Source organism: Mustela lutreola, chromosome 4 (assembly GCF_030435805.1).
Source record: "Mustela lutreola isolate mMusLut2 chromosome 4, mMusLut2.pri, whole genome shotgun sequence".
In the NCBI taxonomy this organism is placed as follows: Eukaryota; Metazoa; Chordata; class Mammalia; order Carnivora; family Mustelidae; genus Mustela; species Mustela lutreola.
The window spans coordinates 31,479,211-31,499,943 of record NC_081293.1 but is presented as its reverse complement, the minus strand read 5'-3'; the positions used below and the strand labels follow the sequence as shown (position 1 = coordinate 31,499,943).

General features: G+C 44.0%; 1 protein-coding gene across 11 annotated transcripts in view; it reads right to left on the bottom strand.

Annotated features, from left to right (window-relative positions):
• Positions 1-20,733, bottom strand: part of BLNK (B cell linker) — a 138,835-nt gene that overhangs the window by 79,159 nt on the left and 38,943 nt on the right. For 2 of the 11 annotated variants that reach the window (XM_059169324.1, XM_059169322.1), the window contains exon 1: positions 9,182-9,437. The exons of 3 other annotated variants lie outside the window; for them this stretch is intronic. In XM_059169324.1, coding sequence (XP_059025307.1) covers positions 9,182-9,228 — 47 coding nt within the window. In that variant the 5' untranslated portion in view covers positions 9,229-9,437. Of the gene's footprint in view, positions 1-9,181; positions 9,443-20,733 lie in introns of those variants that run through there. 6 more of the 11 variants (XM_059169325.1, XM_059169321.1, XM_059169326.1 and 3 more) reach the window with 6 other exon arrangements.

Below are 20,733 nucleotides of genomic sequence, written 5' to 3'. Positions count from 1 at the left end.
GTTTGAAAGCAGATTTTCCCCTATTGTATTTGGAGGTATTTGCCTAAATTGCTCTTGTTTTAATCATGCTGAGAGGCTGTTTTCAGCATTTATCAGGTATATTAGGCCCAGTCTTCTGTAACTAGTTTGCAAATGTGATCATTTTTTAATATGGAGATGATAGGAAATGAAAAGACCTTCTATTGCAAAGAAAAAAAAAAAAAAGAACTTTGACCCTGAAAAGGCTATAAAGACAGTGTAAAAGGCAAAATAGTCACACAGACATCAAGGTGCCAGTTTTTCAAGGATTTTGTATTACATTTGGCATTTTCTTTTTGAAAGTATATTTCTCCTGTTTGTATTTTACTCTATCACAGTGATTTGCACTAGAATAAAATGACTGTCTCCTTCCTGTGGGGGATTGACTGTGCACATTCCGCAAGTCTCACGTGCTTAAGAGATGATTCGTCTACCTTCAGCTTTTTATACTTTGAACTTAGTGAAGTTAAAAAGTCAATAACAAAAACAACAAATTGGATGGGGAGGAACACTTCTTTCCACCTTTGAGCTCAGGTCTGCACCCTCCAGGGAGCACTCTTAGCCACAGACCTCCAAGCCCCAGCTCCCTCGGCTTAGCGATGGTCTCCCTCCTCTGACCTTTCCCCTCCTTATCGCCAGTTTCTTCTTGAACAGTGCTCCTTTCTCTCAGCCCAGCAACTGCTGGCCGAGCCACCTCTGTGTGGGAGAGAAGGGCCCAGCAATCTGCCCTCCAGCCACAGGGACGCTGGGGACAGACACTGCCTTGATGCCTTGGACTATTACCCTTAGCGAGGTTTAATTTTGAACCACGACTCTGAGACACACTGCCTTATCCCACGTGATGCCTCTCTAATGACACAATTTGGGGGAAGGAAGCATCCACTGAGCTCTTCCCCTCTGTCTAATACATTCCCTGCTTCAACACCCCTATTATGTTACATATTGTTTTAATAATATAGGATATTATTTTCCAGATGGAAAAACTGAGGTGAAAAGGGATTAAGTGACCTTCTCAAAGACCAAGAGGTAGGAAGTACAGAGAAGTATTCTAACCCAGGCTTGCCTGACTTCAAAGATCATCTTTCCAGTACAGCAAAAACACCTTTCTGAGCCCTTCTTCAATTATACCACACTAGTCCTCTATGCTCAGTCTATGTGTAAGACCAACTCCTCTCTTTATAATTACAACTCGCTCTCAGATGACATAAACTATTGTGGGAGCGTTCTTTGAAAAACACGTATCCGTAGACACCAGACGTGCCTGGGTCAGCATGGAATTCAAGTCTGGACTGGGAAACACATCAAAGCCTGAAATCCTGATGGGCATGGCTCTGCGGGGCTTCACTGGTGTTTCTCACCAGCAAATTAGTTGCCTTTTAGTTTAAAAAAAAAAAATGCCTAGTGAAAATATAGAATATACACTAAGCTAGACTGAGCTGATTGGCCAGTAAGTGACACAGGGTTAATAATATCGGAGGGGGGGGTGGATGCTCTCCCCTCTCCTCCCAGGCAAACAGGGAGATGTGGTTCTAGAGTGGGCTCTGTTGGTGTGGGCTTGGATAGGAACTTCCCCTCTCTGGACCTTAGCCTTCTTGCCTCCAAAATAAAGGAGCTAAAGAGAAGGCCTCTCAGGTCCTTGCCAGGAAATCTCTGTGATCTGGGCAGGAAATTCCACTGATGTCTGTGTCCTTACTTTGAGCAGGGAGAGCAGACTCAGGGAACCTATGGCCAACACTAGGGCCCAGTGTAAAATGAAAAGGCAGGGCCCCTTGTCCAAAATTATTAAGACTTATAGGACAGCAAGAGCAGAGCGTTCAACCAAGTAGGGGGCTCTGAGAGCATGGGTCCTGTGTGGCTGCATGACCACCCTTCTCAGGAGCTCAGGGATCTTGGCTGCACACCCCCTCTATGGCTCCATGGGCATAAAACTGAAAGCTAGCTTGCTGGGAGACAAGGATGCCCCTGGGGTGATGCGATCCTTTCTCAGGAAAGTGGCCACACCAGAGAGGTGTGGCTCATCAAGGAGAAGCAACCTACTCCATAAGCTGCTCCCTTCTGGCTTTTGAGTTCAGAGAGCGCTGAAACCAAGGCCTGCGGAACTGGGGAAATGGCCTCCTTGGGGGTCTAGACCAGAGTGCTGTTGAAGGGTTGGAAAAACATCCAGTCGAAAATAAGCCTGCAGGTGGAGATGCCCACACACACCCTTTCAAAAAGGAAGGTGAGGCAGGACTGGCAGGAGAATGTGGGTCCAGCCCAGAGGGGCAGGGACTTGCAGGAGCTCCGTGGGAGCAGCCATCCCTCAGATGGAGAACAAGGTACAGGCTGGAAAGGTAGACTAGCCTGCTCGTGGATGTGTGTAGAACCGTGGAGAAGAACACTCGGGCCAATAGGGAGGCTCATGCACACACAGAAACTATGGATCTGAGGTAGGGCTCCCTGAGAGAGGGTTTGCACTGCCGGCCGTGTGTGCTCTAGCATCAGAGTGCAGCACAAAAACCCCTCCTTGCAGAGTGCTGGGAGCCTTGAAGCCCTGGGACCCAGAAGCCTGCAAGTCAGGCTCCCACTTCAGGGTTCACCACTCCATTGATCTGGAGGCGAGACTCACACGAGGGCTGGAATTCTATCCAATCAGCAGGTGGGGCCCACTTCTGGAGCAACAGATGTGCCATCCTCTGAACCTCTGATCCTGTGCTGGACCCTGGGGGCCCTGGGACTCCAGCAAGTACGTGCAGTGAGAATACTAAAGCTGTCCCTGAGGCTTAGACATCAACAACCCTGAGCGAATAGAGAGACACAGGATCACGTGAAAGAAGCAGAATGATCCCAAGTCAGTGAGATTTAAGGAGGGGGTGCTGGCAGATGGGAAGGACAAAGCAAGAGAAACAATGCATACACTAGTCTACAGAGACAGAGTCTAGTTAAGCTGACTCACATGGTTTCCTTGGCTACAGGGGACAAGGGCATTGCTGCCCCTTTGGCGCAGAAGCAGGATCTAGGGTCACCCAGGAACCTTGAGCATCTGACATTATCACATACAGCAGCCCCATGCCAGTCTGGACCTCTCCCAAACATAGCCTCTCACTGTTCTCAATAGCATAAGAGAATTAGGCAAACTGTTCACCTCTGGAAAAGATCAACATGAACTTAAAGAATTGTGGGAGGCGGATATAGGATAAATTTACAATAGAGCTGGCATAAACTCTTTTTTTTGAGAAGTTGCCTCTTCAACACCCAAACAACACAAAATATGCACCAGTGGCCCCAGGGAGAGACCAGGCAGGAAAGGATGAACACTGCAGCAGCAGCAGAACCTATCATAGGTGATGGCAGAGTTATTCCGATCCGTGTCACACAGAATCCATGGCAGGATCTTCACATGGGACTGAGAAGACCTTAAGGGGTGGACAGATACAGATCATCTCCCCCAACCCGTCGATCTTTTATCCCATAATGCTCTGCCCATGGACCTCAGGACAACACATTCTGCTCTAGGACAAGCATAGCATATTCACCTCTGCCCAGAGTTTGGCCATAGGATCAGATCCATAAGCCCCTGGACAGCCTAACAGCTATGTTATCACTTAATTTGCTTTTTACCCCAACTCTAAGGATCTCCACTCATGGTGTACCCAGTCTGGTTACAGAGGTAGAAACAGAGACTATTCCAAGATGACCTTATGTCTGGAGATCTTTCCTGCTCTCATTTCTGTACCAAGGAGAGAAAAACATATATCCAAGTCGTTCACATAGTTTATGGAATCTAGTTTCGCTTGACACTAATTTAAAACAAAACAAAACAAAAACCCAACTCATTGAAATATAGGCCCAACACCTCAAGCCCTTCTCCTTGGCAACACCTTACCCAAACCATCCCAGATAGAGGAAAATCAGCCCAGTGAGCAGAGGCCCATCAATTGAAAAGATACATATTACATATTTTAAACATCAACTACATACTGTCTTTGTAAGAACGTATAAATGAAGAAGTGCTTCTAGTTCCAGACAGAATTCATTTACTTGGTCTGAATCAGTTTCTCAATAGTAGCACTAGAGGTTTGGGGACAGGTAGTTCTTTGCTGTGAGCACTGCTCTGTAAATGCAAGATGTTCACCAGCACCCTTGGTGTCTACCTCCTCAGTGCCAGTAGCACCCCCCTCTATCCTCCGGAGGGCAAAAGTGCCCCTGGTGGGAAGCACTGATCTAAATGATGCAGCCATGCTTTTGGGGAGGGCAGCAGAAGCATGCTTCTAGGGGGTTACTAATAATCATAGAGAGCTCTGTTTCCCTGCAGCAAGCTATCATTCCATTTTTCTTCTTTTTTTTTTTAAAGATTATTTATTGACTATTGATTTGACAGAGAGAGAGAGAGCACACAACTAGGAGGGAGCAGCAGGCAGAGAGGGAGAAGCAGGCTCCCTGCTGAGCAAAGATTCCGATGTGAGACTCAATCCCAGGACCCTGGGATCACAACCTGAGCCAAATGAAGACAGATGCTTAACCAACTGAGCCACCCAGACATCCTCATTCAATTTTTCTTATTCATATTCTTTGACAAGCTTAGATTCTTTGCTGCCACTGCATGAGGGCAATACTAATATCCTCTCTGAAAATGAGCCAAACAGTAGACTTTCCACCAAACAGACAAGATTGGTCCTCTGTGGGGGAAAATCAAGAGACTATATGTAAATGTGTGCCCTGAAGCGTCTGGTACCAGCCGAGACTCCTCTAATCCACTGATGTAGGAGGCCTGGCTGCAACACAATCGTGGTTTGGTTCTTAAAAGCCTAGTTAAGGAGCACCTAGGTGGCTCAGTGGGTTAAAGCCTCTGCCTTCGGCTCAGGTCATGATCCCAGGGTCCTGGGATGGAGCCCCGCATCGGGCTCTCTGCTCTGCAGAGAGCCTGCTTCCTCCTCTCTCTGCCTGCCTCCCTGCCTGCTTGTGATCTCTCTCTCTGTCAAATAAATAAAATCTTAAAAACAAAACAAAACAAAGAACCTAGTTAAATGTATCGCAGCCCACTGGGAGGCCAATTGCATGAAAAGAATGGAGTCATTCAGCTATAGCACACAGGCAACCACTGGATTCAGGAGAGAGAGTGCCTTGGATGTGTGGACTCTAACTTAGGGTTTTCCTGGCACAACCATGCCCAGCATGGGTGAGGTAAAGGGTCTTGAGTTTTCTTAGCCAATGATCCTGAAAGCTACAAACACTAAACAAATTCTAGTAATGTGATTCCAGTCAGCTTGCCCACAAGGAGAAAGAGGTCTTATTTGAGGATTCCATTCACACAGGGTGTCCCAGTTGAGCAGATTCTCAGCTGACATAAGACAGGGGAGCAGTGTGAAGAGAAGTACTTCCTGGAAAGTCTGTCTTATTTCTACCATTAGATCCTGTGCCTTCTTTTCACCCTCCCATATCAGCACTGGCCTCTGCCCTAAACTTACAAAGAATGAGAAGAGATATGCTCCCAGACACATAGATATTCAAGAGTTGCTCCATGAGCCCCTGGGCAGCTTCCTGCTTTGCTCGCCATTCCAGTTAAAGGGGGTTGGAGCCATTACCATGAGTCAGAAGAGAGACACCAAATGGTCACTCATGATGTGTGGGTTGATACTGGTTATTGCATTTCCTATTTATATTTACTTGTTATACTGACCGTGAGGCAAATTTCATTCTGGGCCCTTCAACATGGTCTTCATAATGAGCCTGCAAGGAAGGCATCTCTAGTTTCATTTGACAGTTGAGGAAACTGAAGCTTATAGAAGCTGAGTGACTTCCTCCGGACCCAAAGCTACTAACTGGCCATAGAAATTCGACCCTTTGGGACTCCAACTGCATTGTCCTTCTAAATATATCACAGCAACTTTCTAGGTGACTTCATTGGCTGCTGTCTAGTTGTATTCTCTGGCCCCACTGTTTAGGAATGGACAGCTTCCAGAGACTGATGATTCAATCAGGAAATATTTCCTGGGGGTCTTGGGATAAAAGTGGCCCATCTCTAAACAGTGGGGTCAGAGAATGATTTTCATGTCTGAAGGATCACACAGGATTAGAATAGATAAGGCTTTGGAAATTGGTCCAAACTCCTCATTTGAAGATGGGGGACACAGCGGAGATAAGGACCTATCCAGGATAATGTGATAGAAAAGCCATATGTAGACTATATGGAAGCAACATAAAAGAAAAGAAAAGAATAGACTACAGGGTGTGGTAGGTGAATGGAGGTGCAGACAGGGATGAACCAGGGTTAGGGCTGATGACGATACCACTGACAGAAACAGGGAATATCAGAGATGGAGCTAGGGCTGAAAGGTGAAAAGAAGGTGAATTTTTTTTTTTTAAGTAATTTCTACACCCAAACATGGGACTCAAACTCACACCCCTGAGATCAAGAGTCATATGCTCTACCCCTGGAACCAGCCAGACACCTCAGAGAATTTATTTTTGAAGAACTGAATTTGAAAAATCAAGTAACTGGAAATTCCAACAGAGGATTCCAAGACCTGAGAAGAGAAGTCACGTCCCAGAGCCTGTGAAATTAGATCTCCAAGCATCCTATCTGTGAGACCTACACCCCCAAGACAGGGCCCTGCTGTGCTCCACAGTTGTGTTAGCCACTTAGAATAAGGCGGAGGAGGGGTGTTCGTCATGTCTACAGTCCTTGCAAAGCTGAATGCCACAGGTATCACAATCAATAAGTAACATAACCAAAAGAACTAAAAAGAAGAACTAAAATGAACATAAACTTTTCAAGGATCAATGTTTAGGATATCAGTTGTATATCTACAGAATTAATAAGAAAGAATAACAATGATATTAACGACTACAATTTTTAAGCTAATAATTATTACTATAGCAGAATCACGATGTATCCTTGATGGACACTCACTATCTCTCTATTTTTGTGGCTAAAAATTTAAGCAAATCCTCATCAATTTTGATAGGTTCTAAGGATATAAACACAGCTCTTCACTTCTACTAGCACCTGGTGCCAAATAACTGCAGTTTGGCAACCTCCTTCTGAACTGGCGTTAACTGGTCAGAACAGAGGACACAAACCAGAGGGATCAAGGACTTCATTTCCCTATTCCATACCATCCCATCTAATTACAAAAAAGATTTAAGATGGTGCTTCAAGTCCATTGTGTTTACAATTTCATTTCTTTGAAAAGTTCCACGTCAACAGTGCACATTTTACCAAAACAGGCCAATTCTGTAAGGACAACTGAGCAACCAAGTGGAAAAAAAAAAGTTCCTTCTGCCTAAGCAGATGAATGTGGTATATGATTATCCACAATATAATTTTGGTTTCCTACCCTATCATCTATAGTTGCATCTTGCCTACTAACCACTCTGTGATTAAGCTGGACTTTGTCCACAAGGGGTTGGTCAGGGGTGGGGGTTGGGGGGAAGATCATAAAGTGATTCAAGTTCTATTGCATTTCTTTATTTAAATTCCCATTTGGACTTCCTAAAAGGGGAAGGCTTCCTATAGCTCTAGGTTATGGAATGTTTGGAAAGGATTTTTTAAAACCCCCTTACTCATTTGAGAGAAGTCATAATATCCATGCCTTGTTATTTGCTTTCGCATGTCTTTCCTACTGCTCCTTTCCTTTCCCTTCTCACTGGTGTGTCCCAAATCTAGGCCTGTAATGCCAAATGCCCGCATTACAGAGTTTCTCTGCCCCTAGCTCCCTGACCCTCTAGTCAGGCCATCCTCTCACCCTTTAGAAAGCTTGCTGGCATGACATCTCTAACCCTGTAAACCATTCTCTGACCCCCCCATGGATAGAGCCTGCACCGTCCTTTGTGAGCCAGCCCTACCCTACACATCCTACCTTATCAGGGCCTTTTGGAGTTCTACTCCATAGTCTCTGTTGAACAGAACACTTTCATCATCCCAACAATGAACTGAAATCAAGGCCAGCCCCAAGTGTCAGTTTCTCTATTTCCTTCCTCCCAGCTCATTGCGTTTCCTCCAATTCTCACAGACTTTTGTCTCACCCACCTCTCAGACCTAGCTCTAGAAGCATCTTCTCCATGAAACCTTTCCCAGCTACTCCAATTCCTTTCTTATACTCATTCAGTCACTTATTACTTTCATTGATTCACATGCCCCCCTCCCAGGAGGTGTAACGACTCCAGACCAAGGGAAAGACTGAGGTGCCTGCTTGTCCCATTGGTGGTCACACCACAGCATTCACCAAGACGCCCTTGAAATGGCTGACCTCGCCGACGGAGCCTTCCCATCCCAGATCAGCAGTTCATTTCAAACCACCATTTACCAAGCATCTACCAGGTACAAGACCCATATTCTCACTGTGAAGGGCAGTCCTGGTGCCAATTCCAGACTAATTTCTCTTACATTTTGCCGTAAAACATCTAATTCTCCAGCTCCTTATTATTTGTGAAAATGTACTTGCTACACGTGTCACATTCAGTCTTTCATAAGACTGAAGTTCAAATGGTAGTTGGAATATAAAACACTCACTGAACATTTAAAAGTTCCAGTCTCCATAAACTATGATGCTGTTACAATGAGACAAAAAGATTTTCAAAATCAAAATTTGGGACATGGTCTTTTCCATAGCTCAGAGGAGTTTTTTGATTCTTGTTCCTTGGGCCACTTCCAGTTTTTTCTTTCTAAGTGGCTTTTTATAGATAATTGTTATACTGACATAAGAACACTAGAAGAACAGACCTCATGTCCCCAAGCATTTGTGATGTACACCCACAAAATAAATAAGAGATAGTACAACTATAATGAACACAAATGGTTACAACGTTCCTTAAATTAAACATTCAATAGTAACCCACAATAAAATGGTTAAGGATTCAGATCAGACAAACTCTTCCTTAGGCTAGTTTGTTGTATTCAGACTCTGAAAGCTCAGCCCTTGGCTTTTTTTTTTTTTTTAACTGTCTTTCCAGAATTTTCTACCTTAACCCTTCAATGGTAAAAGCCAGTTAGAATAAGCCCACTTGTTCCTACATATTTCTTTAAAAACTTAATCTACTTCCCTATAGCAATTGCCACCCACTGCCTTAAAACTAGCAAAGTATTCCAGGATTTCAGTATTTCTCAGATGCAGTAGGAGCATTTAAAAAAAAAAAAGAGAGAGAGAGAAGAAGAAGGAGAAGTATTAGATGAGGAAAATCTTACCTCAACTTCTGACTGGCAGGGACAGTTATTTTATTAAGCTTGTCCATTCTTCTTGTTAATTATGAGGGCCACGAATAACCATCAGTGGTCACGTCAGCAGTCTCTGGCCCTCCTAGGGAGAAGCATGGCACGCCTTTGATCTTAAGGGTCCCAGTCACTTGAGTCTGATTTCCGAGAGTGCAGGCTGCTGGCAAACACCCTACACTAGGGAGAAGTAAAACTTGCTCGAGCACATAGTCAAGTTTCATGTTTCTACATAATCATGTGATCTGGGTAGCCAGCCAGCTTGGCTGATTACTCCACGTTGTGTAAACTTTAATAGTGAAACCTATTGGACATGCAAATTTCTTTGCAGCTGCTTTCTTTTATAACCAGATTTGTAACCAGACCAGGGCTGGCTTCTGGCTGGTCACTACTTCCTGTTGTCTCAAACACATATAGTCCTGTTTTCAGCAGGTGTCCGTTCTGTCCCCAGTACATTCCTGGGCTTAAAGGAAAGCAGAATAATCAATTCCATCAAAAGGTCTCTTTGGGACTTTCTGCTCATTTGCATAAATCCATGGATAAACGTTTCCACTTAAAGAACTGTGATACGGAAATGGCATTTCTGTACTGTCATTTAGAGAGCAGAAGGCAGTTTAAGGTCAGGGAGGAGGAAAATGAGAGGGATGGTTCCTTTTATGTCTGGGCACACGTCCCTGTGGCCAGAAAGAAAGCCCCGCTCACCTCACCCCGTACTGTGAGGAAGGACACAGTAGAGACTCCAAGTCACCTCTCCTGTTACCCCAGGCTTGGCTGAAGATAGAGGAGGAAACGGGAGGCAGAGACAAAAGGAGAGGCCTGAAGTAGGTGGGGTAGGGGGAGGGATGAGGAGAAGGGGAAGGTGGGGGTGGGGAGGCATCAGAGGCTCTGGCAGAGGTAGAAGTGGTAAATGAATTTCTTCCCCTCTTCTTGGATCAAACAGAGGTTCTGTATTTCTCTAGGTCAGTCTGGATTATTCACATTCAGGTACTGCCTCTCAATTTCTAGTTAGACCAGATGGATGTTCAGGCACAGAATCTTCAGAGCTATTAGAGGGTGGGGCCCTTCTCCTTGGCCAAGCCACTGAATTGGCCAGGCCAGCGAGAGAGCAATCTTTCATGAGAACAATGCAAGCACCTGCCCCTTCCAGTTGTTTATTTTCCCCAAACCAGAAGCTCAGTTTTCAACCCTGGATATCTTGGAGTGTGTCTGGAAGGAGTTCTAGAGCCTCACCCACCTGTCGCCATAGTTCTTAACTGGAAGAAACTAGTAGATGGGAAGGGTGAAGGGAAGGGTTACAATGTCATCAAGGATCAAGAAAATCGAGCCTCACTGAATGGGATGATGATAACCAACCCGTTTCTTCCAAATTACTGTAAAGTGCACACTGTCAGCCACTTGACTTTTCTCTCAACCAACAAATCTGCTTCGCACCTGGACTGGCAACTTCTTATTTCCCCAGAGAAAAAGAGCAAGGGCAAGAGTTACACTTCTGCTTTTTCTTTTTACAGCCACTTCTTTCTTCTTTTTTACTGTATTTAGTCTGACATAATAAAAATGAGAGTCTGCTTTTCCAGACTGGACATTTTGCCAGTAGCAAAATGTGTGGTGCGTAGTGTGACCGCCATAATGTTCCAGGTTGTCGTGACTGCTTGGCAGCTATAACCAGCTTCCCAAGAAGACTAGTGCAAGCCTGGAGATCGAGGATGCCAAGTCAGCTAAGGACTCATAAAAAGAGTGAAGCCACGTGACATGGTTTCCACAGCACATGGAGAATAACCTACCATAATAAACACTCTGTCTCAATTTACACAGCACAGTGGACATGAAAATTAATGTCTAGATGAACAGATGAAAAGTAGATTATCCCAACCTTAGAGAAAATTTGGAACTCTCTATACTGTTGATAAAATTCACATAGGTACAATCACTCTGGAAACAGGCTGGTAGCACTAAAGTAATTTGGGTCATAGACATAACAAAGCAGTACAAATATACCATGTACACCAAGGTCATGTGCAAATTGTTTTGGAAGCACCATTTCTAAAGATTTTTTTTTTTTTTTACTTGAGAGAGAGACAGTGAGAGAGAGCATGAACGAGGAGAAGGTCAGAGAGAGAAGCAGACTCCCCATGGAGCTAGGAGCCCAATGCGGGACTCGATCCCGGGACTCCAGGATCATGACCCGAGCCAAAGGCAGTCATCCAACCAACTGAGCCACCCAGGCGTCCCAGAAGCACCATTTCTAACAGAAAATTTAAAAACACTGGAAATAACCCAATTGCCCATCAACAGGAGAAAGAATACTTTAATTGTGGCATATTGATGCTATGGAGTCCTATTCAACAGTGACAATGACTGAAGTGTAATTGCATCAGTACGGATAAATAACAAAAATAATTTGTTCAATAAAGGCAAGTTAAAGAAGATCACACATCATGATTCCAGTTATAGTAAGGCTAAAGACATGTGAAAGTAACTAATACATTATTTAAGACACACACGCATATGGTCAGAGGGAGGGAATGATCAATGTAAAAATCAGGTGAGTGGTCATCAGGTGAGTGCTGGAGTACACAGGGCTTCAAAGGCAATGGTGGTGTCCTACTTCTTACGTTGAGTGGCAGGTATATAGATACCTACTGTAGGTATTAAACATTTAACAAAAATAAATAAAAGAAGATATGGTCTAGAATTATGGGGCAAAGCCAGGACTGCCTAGGTCTCAGTTAGTCTATGAGATGCTGAGACTTGAGAGTAAGAAGATGCACTATACTGGAGCTTGGAGATGAGACCCCATCAACCCTAGTTTCTCTTGGGTCTTTCCTTGCATCTGTGAATGACAACAAACAACAACATGCTACTGAATGCTTTCCATGTTTCCATATGATGACACTTCACATGGGAAGAAACTGATTTGTAGGAAGGTAAGGTAACGGGCTCAGAGTTTCACCACTCATACATGGAGGAGCTGGGACTCAAACCCATGCCTGTTTCTGTAGTCAAAGCTGAGAATCACAGGGCTTTCCCATCACAAGAGAGGTCTGTGATTCAGCAGAGGGTCCAGCTCTGCAACAGAGGCACCAACTTATCCATGACCTCGGGTGAATCACTTAGTCTCCCTGACCTCAACTTCTCATCTTTAGAGAACAGAAAAGGGATTCAAGGAGAACTCAGGCTCCTTCTGACTTGGCATCTTGGACACTGGCCCATATGCACAGAAACTGGATTCCACCAGGGGACACTGGCCCATATGCACAGAAACTGGATTCCACCAGGGGAAACACCTGAACAGTTTCCAGAAGAGAAGCCTGAGATGGTCTTTACTAGATTGCTTCCCAGTGAGGGACTAGGTGGTTGTGACAGGTTACAGAGCCTTGGAAGTAGTACCAGTCTTCACCAGAACTGAAAATTCAGCCATTCTGCTCTGCCATCCACCTGCTGATGGCTTTTCTCCTGCTAGGGCTGGTTTAGACACACTGCCAAAGTAGGCAAGTGGTGATGTTGGCACTATGTAGTATGGTGTTTTTTTGTTTAAAGATTTATTTATTTTAGAGAGTCAGAGCTTGCGCATGCAAGCAAGGGGAAGGGCAGAAGGAGAAGGAGAGAGGCTCTCAAGCTGACTCCCCACTAAGCGTGGAGCCTGACATGGGGCTGGATCTCATCCCCCCGAGATCATGACCTGAGCCAAAACCTAAAGAGTCAGGTGCTTAACCAACTGAGCCTCCCAAGCAGCTGGGTTCTGTGTTCCTAACCATAACCTACTCCCATGGTAGTCAGCCTCACAGCAATTCTGAGGGGGGACTACTATTATCATTCATAATGTGAAGTCTGAGCCTCAGAAAGGTGACATAACTTACCTAAGCCCACCTCGTCTTCCTGCTCCCTAAGCCCAGCCCCCCAATGCCCAAACCATTCACTCTTTTTCCTTCTCTTGTGCTGGTTCTCTTCCGTGGGCTGGGATGAGGTGGATGTCCTATAGCCACAGTGGCCCTGGCAGTTTTCTGACACTGCAGGCCAAAGTCGCTGCTGGTCAGGCCTATGCCTGGTTAACTGGGCAGTGCTCATGGACAGCCCAGACAGAGGCAGGTCGGGAGGAAGCTGAGGGAGGAAGCCTGGCCTCGAGAGCAAAAAAATAGCAGAAGAGGCCAGAAAAGGCAGAGAGAGAAAAGGAAGTGTGGCAGATGCAGACAGTCTGTTTTCCTCCTTTGTGGGGAGTAGAGTCAGGAAGGGAGAAAGAAGGGAAGAAGGAAGGGCGAAGAAAGATGAGAGCACATGGGTAACCTGAGCAAATGCACACGGGCTCCTTGCAGCTCAAGGCTTCACTTTTTGTGAGAGGAATCCCTTCCCTATTATACCCATTCAGTAAACTCAAAATTCTGTATGTCAAATTGGCCTGGAGGACAAGATCTGTTTCACTAGGAGACCAGCTTGGACCTTAACAGCCTTTTCTCTTGTATCGTCCAGGTCCCTGGTTGGCAGGGACATTAGAGTAGCCTGTTGTCAGGATGGACAACTCCTGGGCCATTGGCCTCCAGCCAATCTGCTAACCAGATTCTCCTTTGTAGTATGCACAAGGTCACCTCGGCCTCATGCCAGCCTGAGTCCTCACCAGGATTACCACTCAGCCTCCTAGGACTCCTTGGTAGCCAGATCCACCCTCATTCTTGTTCCCAGCCCACATTCCCAGCTGATGACTCTTCTTAAGGATTCAGAGGCTGTTCTCCTAGAACCGAGTCTGAACGTCATTCATGCTCTTCTGTGACCCAGTCTCACCTTCAGATCCATCTTATTTCTCACTATGTCCCAGTAGGGGAGCATCCCTTTGGGGGTCTTCAAACACTCTTTTCTCCTCATCAGTCACACAGCCCAGCCACCAGCCAGCAACAGGGCAGGAAGCAGACACCAAGAATCTGTGGCAATTAGGAGGCCCGGTTGTTTCCATCATTCAGGGCTGTGAAGAAGCCAGAGAACAGGCAAGAGTGGGGATGCAGAGTGCTCTGTGCAAGGAACAGGAGCATCAGAGGTATGGAGAGCCAAGGTAAGGCTCACAGCCTCCAGCGATTTGAGCTTCCAGAGGCCAGAAGTCCTTGGTAGCAGATGCTCTGACTGATTATTATTTTCTGTTATCTTTTGTAAAGTGAACCTTAACTAGTTCATAGTCCTCCAATCAATCCAGGCAGTCCACCTGGGTTTAAAGGGTTGCAAAACAAAAGCAGACTTGAGCAGATGGGGAGACATTTCATATTCTTGGGTAGAATGACTCAATATCATGAAGGTGTCCATTATCTCCAATTAATATATAAATTCAATATGATGCCAAAAGATAAAACTAGATTCAAACCTCAAACCACCTACCAAAAACAACTCCCAGTGGATCAGAGCTAAGTGTAAGAATGAAGAAAATACAGTTAAATTTGACAACCTTCTGACTTTAAATCTAGAAGCAATAAAAGATTGATAAATTTAACAGAGAAACATAAAGAAATTTTTCATGGTGTAAAAAACATCATAAGCAACAATCTCACAAACAAACTGAGGGTTGCTGAGGGGATGGGGGTAGGGAGGTTGGTGGGGTTATGGACGTTGGGGAAGGAATGTGCTATGGTGAGTACTGTGAAGTGTGTAAACCTGGCGATTCACAGACCTATACTCTTGGGCCTAATAATACATTATATATTAATAAAAAAATTATAAATTTTTAAAAAAAACATCATAAGCAGCATCAAAAGACAAAGAACAAATTGGGAGTAAAGAACTGTATTATGCATCACAGATAACAAATACAGAGATGTCTAGAGATAATACTAATATTAATACTATGTACAGAAATCAGAGAGATATACATCTCTACTAGATAAAGAGCTCCTGCAAACTGAGATGGGAACAAAGAAAAACCAAGACACAAGGTGATCAAAAACCATGACCATGAATGGCAAGAGGTCTCTGAACGAATGAGAAGATGCTCGCTCACACTCCTCTGAAAAGAAAGATGATCACCAGGATGAAGAGACAGCTCACGTGTCAGACAAAAATCTAAAAGTCTGATGGCAGGGTGCTCTGAGGACACGGGCACCCTTTGCTGACAGCACGTGACAGTCTTTACAGAGGGCGCTGGCCATGCCTAACAAAACTGCATGAATTGACCTTCCGACTCAGCCACCTCACCTTTAGGGCCTTCCCCTGCAGATGCACGTGCATGCCCGCCACCCCCCACCCCAGGCCACATCTGCACACAGTTATTACTGTTTTACTTGCAACAGCGAAACATCGGGAAACCTAAATGGCTATTAGTGGGGCCTAGCTGAATAAATTTTGACCCATCTTTATGGGAGAGTTCAGCATAACCATACAAAAAGGTGTGAGCTCCAGGGTTCTCAAGGTCTGGGCAGGGTCAGTTGCTTTTGTTTTTGTTTTTATCAAGAAGATAGAGAAAGTTTATAGACACACACTTACTGTAAAAATAAACATAAACCCGGGAAGGATAAACGAGCTGCTAATGAAAATAGTCACCAACAGGAGGCAAAAGGGAGCTGGAAACAGCAGAAGTGATAAGGATTAGACTTTCTGAATCTTTTTATGGTATTTCAACTTTTTTTTTTTTTAAAGATTTTATCTATTTATTTGACAGAGAGAAATCACAAGTAGATGGAGAGGCAGGCAGAGAGAGAGAGAGAGGGAAGCAGGCTCCCCGCTGAGCAGAGAGCCCGATGCAGGACTCGATCCCAGGACCCCGAGATCATGACCTGAGCCGAAGGCAGCGGCTTAACCCACTGAGCCACCCAGGCGCCCAGGTATTTCAACTTTTAAACTAGGTTTGACATGTCCCAAAAACAAAAGTATGGCAAACATTGTGAAAAAGGCAAATATTACCTATAAAAATAAACAGAAACAAATGAATGTAAGTGGTAACATATCCCAGAGAAGAGGATTATCTTGATTCTTGGACCGAGTCCTCTGTACATCCTCAATAAAATATTTTCTAAGAACGAAAATAAGTGCAAAGAAATCTCAAATTCCACTCACTCCTTTGACTCTGAGTAATAACATATGTATGAGGATTTCTGAAATGATGTTAAGCTATGAAAATGTACCGAGGGACCTGAAATGCACCTGAAATCCCCAAGGGAAAGATGCCAGTCTGAGAAGGCTACATCTTGTATGGTTTCAACTAGATGACATTCTCGAAAAGGCTAAATGATGGAGCGAAGGAAAAAGATCAGTGGTTGTCAGTCCTACAGTCTCTTGCACATTATTGCTCTTCTTCCCACTGCATGTCTTACCTGTCTGCACCCAGAGCCCTGGCCTCCCCATGCCTCACCAACATCTCCTTTCCTGCTGGCCCTGGGATGGTTCTCTGGACAGTGGTATTCCACTGTAGTGTAGGATCCAGATTAGCCAGATTGCAAAGTGCCTATAAATTTGGTTACATTTCAAGGCCTTACAGAGGGCCTTGTTTGTCAAATCTGGTTTGTCAAATATAGTTTGACAAATCTGCAATAGGCCTTAGAGAGGGAGTTTGTCAAATCATAGTTTGTCAAATCTGGAATAGGCCTTAGAGAGGGAGTTACCAGATTCAGCCAAAAAAAAAAAAAAAAAAACCACAGAATGCCCAGATCATTGCAGATGGCCAACAGATACTTTTTTAGTAAAAGCATGTCCCGAATACTGCATCATGTCCTGTATTTTATCTAGCATTCCAAAGACGAAGAAATCAAGGCCCAGAAGGTGAACTGACTTGCAAAAGTCCACTTTAGAGAAAGACCACAAACCAGAAAAAAAGCAATAGCAGAAATAATGAAGACTACCTTATTCCCAACTGATGAACAGTGTTCCGTTTTGCAAAGATGTCTGTGGGCAAGACATTTTGAATTAGAGCAGGGAATCAGATTGCTTATGAAAAATGTACATGCTTTTCTCTTTATTTATTCTATTTACAATTTTTTAACTTAATAATTTTGTTCCCAAAGTGAAATGGCTTAAATGAATCTTCACAGCTCCAACCTCAGGTTACCTGAATGGAAGAATTCAAATTCCCTTTTAAGAAATGGTGTATCAGGGATTGACAGACTGGGAACAACCAAGAACGCCTTTGCTAGCCTTAGAGTTGTAATGAGAAAACTCAATACATCACTATCATCCTCCCAGAGCATGACTTCCTGTCTCCTGTGATTTCAACATTTTTAAAAAAATATTTAATTTATTTGTTTGACAGAGAGAGAGATAGCAGAAGCAGGGGGAGCGGCAGGCAGAGGGAGGGAGAGAAGCAAGCTCCCCACTGAGCAGAGAAGCCCAATGTGAGACTTGATCCCAAGACCAAGATCTCAAGTCATGGGATCATGACTTGAGCTGAAGGCAGATGCTTCACCCACTAAGCCATCCAGGAAATCCTCAATATTTTTCTCTTCTGTAAGTCAGAGGACCCCTCATGTAAAATGTAACAAATATTTATAGAAAGCCATGTTATATAAAGAAATCATCACAAATGTTCTATAATGTTACTATTTAAAGAAATCTGTCAAATCAATCAATAAATGGCTAACCGCCCAGTAGAAAGTGAGCAGAGGGCACAAAAGGTTAGCTCTCAAAAGAAGAGGGGCAAATAGCTGATAAGGAAGCTCACAGTCTCGCTAAAGCAAAGAAATGAATTAAAGCGAGTATAAGTACCATCTTTTGAATCTATCAAATTGGTTCAGCTTTTAAGAAGTGATCAGCTTCAAGTTTGTCAAAGGCACTATTAAATGGGTACCCTTGTGGCAGGAAGGATTACAGATCGAAAGAAACATCCCAGAAGGCAATTTGGATCTTAAAATGTAAAGATGCTCAAAAGAATAAAGTAAAATTTTAGAAATTTTTCCTGAGTGTAGAGTTATTTACAATAGTGCAGAATTAGAAATGATGTAATCATCTAAGAATAATGTAGTAACTAACATGCAAGGTGCCCAGGTGGCTCTGGCTCAGTGGGTTGCTGGATCTAGCTCATCCCAGCTCTTGGAAGACCATTAAATTTTCAGAAATGTTGTGAACCTATTGTTAATGTAGCCATTATTTGAAAAATAAATTAAATAAGCTTTAAATAAGTTATATTTAAAGCAAAGGCAGTAGATATTCAAAACTTATCTCTTTCTGATTATTTTAATATATTTTACTAATCTCTGTGCTCTTGAGATTACACACCCCTACAGCATCTGTCTCTAAGGTGGGAAGACGACGTAGCAGTCGGCCACGGTACATCTCTTCCTAACTCCATGTTCAATGACACTGTTGGAGTTTGAAAGCAGCCACGGTCAAAGTATTTACACCACAGGAGTTGGCAGAAACTAAAAAACAGGACTGTTCAGGTTTTTGTTTGAAAGCTAATTATTAAACTTTTACCAACACACCATCACTCTAGCTGCTCCAACCTCAGTTTCAAGTACAATGGGATGGTGACAGCACCCTGAAAAATGAGAGGTCCATCCCCCCATGTGGAATATTTTGGCCACATCTCCATCCCTAGAGCCAACACCAAGGCAAGGGGGAAGTGATACCCATCTTCCATCTTGAAGCTGGGTCAGAGGCCCACCCTTGATCCCCACACAAAAGTCAGGGGCTGTCATTGGAAGAAGGGAGAATGGCTACCAGAGACCCGCAAAATATAGCCCCCATGGCTTATAAAGCAGGAGCTTACACTTAGTATCTATGTCCCCAACCCACCTCAAGGTGTCTTTCTTCTATACATCATGGATAAGAGGCAAGTGGTTCTGGACTAGTGAAGGTCTTGGTATGTGGGGAGAGAACCAAGAACCTACGGGTAGGTTCTGATCTGAGACTTCTTCCTCACAGTCTCCAATCTTCCCCTGCAGTGGGATGATGTTCCCACTAGTTCCCCTAGTTCCCAATCCTTACTGTTCATAGTTTGCTTCCAACATAGACAAAGGAGACACACATTCTTGAGTAGGTTCCTGAAATTTTTAAAAATGAATTTAAATTATTTTTTCTTTAAAGGGTTCCTAATCAAGTGGGGGAGACATACAGAGAAATAATTATGAACAATGTGAAGTATGCTTTCACAGAGATAGATAGATATACGCTGCACTGAGAGCTAGTGGGGAGTTCGGAAAACAGGGACAGCTCCCCAGAGAAGAGGACCTGTGGGCTGGAGCTTTCCATACGAATAGGAAGCTTGTGGAGAGGAGCAAAGAGGGACTTTCTCTTCTAAGGGAACAATATGAGCTCTGGCACCACAAGGTCACCCAGCTTCATTTGCTCTCTTTTTCCAAAACTCCAGATACCTCCAGAAAATTTCCCCTTCTCTCTTGCTCTCCTTTCCATTCTAAGCCACAAATAGATCCACACATGGGAGTGCCACCAAAGCACTGTGTGGTACACCCCTGCACGGGGGAGGAAGAGCACCCGGGCTTTGAAGTGGAGCAACCAAGGGTCTGGGTCACTGATGGGACCCCCAGGCTCCTTGGAAGCCTCCAGCTGCTTCCACTGCCTCCTTACATGAAACCCATCCCTCTTCCAGGGAAGCACTCAAAGGAAACAGGCTTTACTTCTTTAGCACTTTAGCTCTTCCCTTTGGCTCAATTACTGTGTCTCCATAGCAGACATTTCTGCAACAGTCTTTTAAGCCTGGGGACCAAAGCCCCATTTATAGCTTTGCTTCTATGGGAAAAAGTGCTTTCAAGTTCCAAACAACCAACTTACAAATAAATGATTGAACTCAATGAGCTTCCTGTGATGCTTTGCACACTTCAGTGCGAAAGGCTGGTAAGTGTGTGTGTGTCTGAACATTTCTAAATATGGGTGCCAGGTGCTACATTTTCAGACCAACCAAGTGTGACATTTTTTTCTTTCTTAAAGCAACAGAATCATCTCTTGGGTGAACATGTATCAGTTTAAGAGAAAGTTGGTGAAAGAAATAGCCGGGACCAAAAATATAATATAGTAACGTTGAGAATTCAGGGAGAGAGGTATGTATTTGCAGAGTATAAGAAAAGAGGCTAACTTATTTTTTAACTTTCTTATTACAGGCTCAGGCAAAACAGTAAGGCACCTGCAAGCACGGAGAGAGAGGTGTCAAAGCCACCGAGCAGCTGTTTTACTTTGAGTCTAGCAGTCACCAAGATGAGGACGCTCGTCCACTGCAAAGAAAATCTGGACACACCAAAGTTTTTAAACCACACAGTGGAGAGAGCACAGAGTCTGTCTCCCTGAGAAGTCAACAGCATCAGATAATGCACTCATCAGAAAGGGTGATCATGCAAATTGCTCTTTTGCATCAAAAGAAGACTCTTGGGCTCAAAACTTGATTCATTTCACTCTCCCACCCTTGCTTCCACTCTTTGCTATACCTTGACCTTCTCTGTTCTGCCTCTTTATTTTTCTCTCATTTCCTCTAGGTAGAGGGGATGACGTGGTTGAAATTAATGCTCCTGAACCAAAGACATTATTTCAACTACGTTTTTATTCCTTTCACAACTATTTATTTGCTGTTGTTTTTTTCAAGATTAATACTTTTGTCTATACGCTGACATGATGAAGTA